Source organism: Hydra vulgaris, chromosome 08, assembly GCF_038396675.1.
Source record: "Hydra vulgaris chromosome 08, alternate assembly HydraT2T_AEP".
NCBI classification, from domain to species: Eukaryota; Metazoa; Cnidaria; class Hydrozoa; order Anthoathecata; family Hydridae; genus Hydra; species Hydra vulgaris.
In genome coordinates this window covers 22,267,693-22,273,692 of record NC_088927.1, presented here as the reverse complement: position 1 = coordinate 22,273,692, position 6,000 = coordinate 22,267,693, and the positions used below count along the sequence as shown (strand labels likewise).

At 23.4% G+C, this 6,000-nt stretch overlaps 1 protein-coding gene across 2 annotated transcripts in view; it reads right to left on the bottom strand.

Moving 5' to 3' along the window:
* Window positions 1–1,669: 1,669 nt before the first annotated feature.
* The window catches only part of LOC101234474 (centrosomal protein of 112 kDa), a 59,248-nt gene continuing 54,917 nt past the window's right edge, over window positions 1,670–6,000 (bottom strand). For both annotated transcript variants that reach the window (XM_065803247.1, XM_065803248.1), the window contains 4 exons: window positions 5,779–5,842; window positions 5,509–5,598; window positions 2,044–2,109; window positions 1,670–1,927 (listed from right to left, as the gene is read on the bottom strand). In XM_065803247.1, coding sequence (XP_065659319.1) covers window positions 1,823–1,927; window positions 2,044–2,109; window positions 5,509–5,598; window positions 5,779–5,842 — 325 coding nt within the window. In that variant the 3' untranslated portion in view covers window positions 1,670–1,822. The remainder of the gene's footprint in view (window positions 1,928–2,043; window positions 2,110–5,508; window positions 5,599–5,778; window positions 5,843–6,000) is intronic.

Genomic DNA, 6,000 nt, shown 5'->3' with positions numbered 1-6,000 from the left:
ATAAACCTAGCATTTTTAGTTTAAAGTTGAACTATTATTATTTTTTTTTTTTTGTAGTTGTTAATTTACCTCCTCAAGGTCAAAAAGGCCACTACAGACGAGGCGGCTACTTAGTTGTGATTATAACCCCCTCTCAACTCTATAACTACAAAACACAAACCTTGACAAACAAGGCCGCTGCGCAGAAAAACCAGTTAATAAATAAAATAAAAAAAAGTCTTACTTGAATTTTGATAAATCACAACAAATATTACTAGTATTATGTTTCTAATAACTGGTTAAAAAAATAACAGAATTGTGATTTTTTTTTCTATTTTCATGGCTTTTCTTTATTATACTTTTTCCAAAGTCATCTTAAATAGTTAATGTTTTAAATATTCTTAATATTTTGAGAAAAAAACAAATTAAATTATTTTATTTTTAAATAATTGATATTGTTGAGTTTTGAACACACTCATATAACTAAAGCTATTTGTAATATTATTGTAATAATAATTAACACAAATATAGACCATGTACAAACAACTGTAAATTACTTATACTAATTTACAATGAAAGTAAATTAATTTTAAATAATATCAATATAAACTTATTTTGGATGGCTGAAACAAAATGTCAACTATATAAAATAATTTTTTTAAATTTATTAAAATTTTAATTAGTTAGGGTTCTAGTTTTATAAGGAATATTATTTAAAATACTTTTAAATAATATTCTCATTTGTAGAACAATTTTACTTTTTGCTTCAGTTTTTTTTTTTTTTAAATTTTTTTAAAAACTAATTACAATAAAGAAGTGTAATTAAATTTTATAATTATGCAGTTAAATTATTGTAATATTAAATAACCTTACATTGATTATTCATTTTAATTAATGCAATATTAATGTTATATAATGTATATACTATAATATTATAACATATAAGTAGCATATCATAATATTATAATTATCATAAATTTATATCAAGGGAAAAATGTTGCCATATTTTAAAACTTGGTGTAGTTAAGGCAATTTACAAACTATTTGAATTTTTTAATTTGGAATTGGCATAATTTTACCAGCGTATTATGTCCAAACAAGAGCTTTAGATAGCTTTTTGCTTCAGGTTTTTTTAATATTTAAAGAAACTTTTTTTTTTGATATAATTTTTAAAACCTTTTTACTACTCCTAATAGTGAATCTTAAGAACACCATTTTGGAGTCTTTAGATCACTTTCACTCATTGGCATTAACATGAATTCAGTTATCTTTTGAAAAAGTGCCTTAACCCACTATAGATCCTAGTTCTAATCGGTTCTGATGTATATTAACTATATATAGTTAATATACATAATTGAGAAAAATTGCCAATAAATGATCAAAACAGAACATATTATTTAACTATGATGTTTATTTTACCTAAAAAATGTATTTATTTAAAATCTTATTCAAATTTGGACAAGCAATTGTGATTTTAGGGTTTTTAAAAAAAAGAATCTTTGGTCTGGGTTTTTTCGCTACAAACATTTATATTTTATGATACCGCAAAATTTTTCATTTTAATTTTTTTCACCTTTTCATAATTCACAGACCTGATTACTTAACGGAAATGTTGTAGTGAACAAAATATCATACAGACGCTATGATATTTCAAAATTGTCTTAACTACACTGAGAATGAAATACAAAAATTGTTTTTCAAAATAAACTCTTTTTTTAAATAAATAAACCCAAAAAACATGTTCTCTCTATATAAAACATACATTCTATAAATATAATAAATAATTAATGCAAATTTTTTAAATATAAATAAACTATTATTATAACATCAATAAATATAAAATCTATTTTTTCACTTCGTTAACATCTAATTCTGCTTGTAAAATATCAATATGAGCTTGCATTATTTGAAGTTGCTCGCGGAGAGCTGAAATGGTATCTTCTAAATCCTAAAGTTAAAAAAACTTTAAACAGAATATAGTCATTAAATTTAAAAATTGAATGTAATGTATCAATATCAATAGAATAACTTAATAATATATATAAAAAAAAAAATTTTTTTTACTTGCTGGACAGATGAAGATAACATTCCCTTTAACTTATTTTCATACTCTTGGCGACAACAAAATAACTAGAAAATAAAGTTAATAAATGGCTTTAAAAAAGTAAATGCCAAAGTTTTAATAATCTCAAATGTCTTAACCATATATGAACAGGACAGTAAGTTACTCTAGAAATTTAAAAGATTAAAATTCTCTTGTTCGAATAGATTTCTTTTTTAAACAATTTCTATAAAAACAACTTGTGTTTTTATGGAAAATGTTTAAACTTGATAACGCTTTAAATAAAATGAAAATATTAAAATAATGGTATTGCCTTTTTATATTCTATTCGAGATTTTTTGTCAAAATAATTTATGTTATTTTAACAAAAAATCTTATGTGTTAACAACATATAAGATAAAAAAAGAAACATTTGTATGGCTAACTTTTGCGAGTCTTTGAGTATATTAAATAAATTTAATTAAGTAACATAACTGCAGTAACTTAACTGGTTGTTTTTATTGAATTATAGGTAAATTTACCATGGTGTTCTTAATCCATTAAGTTAATGAAACTAAATTTAACTTTAAAACAGAAGTAGGATATTATTGGCTTCCACAAAAAGTAATTTAAATTAAAAAGGGCTGTTTTATGTTGAATAAAAATCTCTGTTCAAGAGAAAAAATGATCCTTCTACTTAAAAGATAAATTTAGCCGACATATTTAATGACCCATGACGTACTTTATAAAAAACTTAAATTAAAACATTCTATGCTTTTTTAAGATTCTATACTTTTTCTAGATTATTCTATACTTTTTTAAGAATCGCCAAAAAAAAGAAGCTAAATTAGAAAAGAAAAAAAATACACACAAAAAAAGCAAAAATAATATTTTTAAGAAATAAGAATTTTCATCTATATGTATTTATAAACATAACAAGAATTTTAATACAAGAAAAAAATATTTATTTCATTTATAGGGTTTGTAAAGATTTTAACAGCCCCGGTCATAACCCTGGCCCCAGCTATGGTTTATCAAACCCAGCCCTGGTCAAATATCAGCCCTGGTCACTTACTAGCAACACTCCTATGTGCGCTCTCAATATATTGTCAGTTTACGTATGCACTGAAGCCCATGTAGCTCTCTCTCTATATATATATCTATGTATATATAAATATAAACACACACACACATATATAAATTAGTAGAAAATTACTTAACAAAAACTTTTTTCATTTAACACCGTGTTTCATGAATAAAGACTCATCAGAAATGAATGATCAAATTAATAAAAATTTTTCTTGAAGGCATAGTATACATTTTTTGGAAATATTTTCCAACAAATAACCCAACAAATTTACAGAATTTTTTGAATTTGTCAGACTATATATTTTAGATTTATTAAGTAAAATAATCAATATAAAAGATTTAGGCCCTTATCGTGACAATGGTTTTATAGTAATGCGTAAAAAATTTGGTTCACAGCTCGACAAAATTAGAAAAGATATTACAAAATTTTTTAAAAAATATTGTGAATTTTCTTGATGTCACATTTAACCCCTCTGAAAATTCATGTAAGCCTTTTAAAAAACCAAACACTGAATTATTGTATATTAATATTAACTCAAATCATCTACCCTAAATTCTTAAACAAATCCTGATTTAAATTAATAATCGGGTAAACCAAAACTCCTCTAATGAAAATGTATTCAATTCCTCTAAACGATTACTTGAAGATGCCCTTAAAAAAAGTGGTTTTGAAAATTTTGAACTAAAATTTGACCCTGAAAAAAAGAATACAAAAAAGCGAAATAGAACTAGAAATGTAATTTGGTTCAACCCCCATATAGCAAAAATGTTTCTACTAACAGAAAAAGTGTTTTTAAAATTGGTCAATAAGCATTTCCCGCCCTCTAGAAAATTACATAAAATTTTTAATCGAAATACAATTAAAGTTAGCTACAGTTGCACAAAAAATATAGAAAGAATTATAAAAGGTCACAATAATGCTTTGTTAAACAAAAAAAAAATCCTAAATGAAAAAACTACAGAAAACTGTAATTGTAAACAAAAAAACAATTGTCCAACGAGTGGAAGTTGTTTATCAAAAAATATGGTATATAAATGTATTATTTCCTCTAAGAATGTACCTGATAAACAATATATTGGCATAACAGAGGGTGAATGGAAAAAACGTTTTGCCAATCATAAGCAATCTTTTAAAAATAAAAAGTATTCAAAAGACGCCATGCTGTCAAAATATATATGGGAATTAAAAGGTAAAAATATTGATGACTTTATACTGAATTGGTCCATCTTTAAAATAGCGCCTGCACATAACAATATTTCCAAAAAATGTATACTATGCCTACAAGAAAAATTTGAAATAATTACACATGCAAACCAAAAATGCTTATTAAACAAAAAATCGGAATTAATTTCTAAATGTAGGCACGAAAATAAGTTTTTCCTAAAAAACTATAAAAATAAACGAGCTGAAATAATAGTTTCGTTAAATCCCCCTTTTAAAAAATATTAAAAAAAAAGCATAAGTAATCATTTTTAAAGAATTCTTTTTATAACAGTGTCAGCAAATTCCACAAATGTGTGAAAATTTATAGTAGTTAAGACATTTGCGACTTCCTGTAATTTAATTTTTAGTATAAATTGAAGTTTTTTTAATATGATCATTCATTTCTGATAAGTCTTTATTGATGAAACACACTGTTAAATGAAAAAATTTTTTGTTAAGTGATTTTCTACTAATTTATAATTGTTCTGTTCTTTTAAAAATATTGAGCACTCTATTTTGTAGAATACATTTTAAAGTTGTTTAAATATATGTATATATGTACATATATATATATATATATATATATATATATATATATATATATATATATATATATATATATATATATATATATATATATGTATATATATAAATATATATATATATATATACATATATATATATATATATATACATACATATATATATATATATATCAACCCTTTATATTAGGAAAAATAAGGTGGGGAATAATTTGCCGACCTCAGCCTTTTGAAGGTCTGCATCAGGTTGGCAAAAAAAATTTAATACAAAGGTCTTACACTAAAACATAAAAATGAGGTCAGCAATTTTTTGCTGACCTCAAACACTTTGAGGTGGGCAGTTATGTCGGCATTGCCGACCCTAATTCTGAGAGCTGATATATATATATATATATATATATATATATATATATATATATATATATATATATATATATATATATATATATATATATATATATATATATATATTGCTTTATACGCATAAAATATTTAACATCAATAGTTGTGCACTTGTATTATTTGAACAGATATCCATAATTCCATTTTTTAATTATTGAAATATAGATAAAAAAAAAAAGGGAGGAAGGATAGAGATTAAATAATTGACTTTGTTTATGATAAGGTCATATAGTCATAAAATCATCACTTACATTTTCATCAGATTTCATTAACATATTTTGATAATGTTCTTCCATCTCCTCTCTCTTTAATAAACTTTGATTTTGATATTCTGAAAACTTCTAGATAAAAGAAATAAAGTCATTTATAAAAATAAAAACACTGAACTTAGTCTTATTTAGTGTTGTATAATCCCAAATAAAACAATGTTTTACCTAATGTAATAGAAACAGTCCTTTCTAATAACTAAAATTTTTAATATTTATCAAAGAAAAAGGTAATATGTTAATAAAATTATATACTTTTCTTTCATCTGAAACCATTTCCATACATTCTTGCAGCTGTTTTTCATACTCACCAGCTTTTCTAAAAATCACAACTTTTTTTATTAAACTAAAAATAATAAGAAATTAGTTACATTCTCTTTAAAGCATTATAAAGCATTGAGCGCCTCGGTTTATTTCTAAGAAATATTTTATATAAAACAAGGGATTTGCAGTTTATTAACATGGAAATTTAAAAAA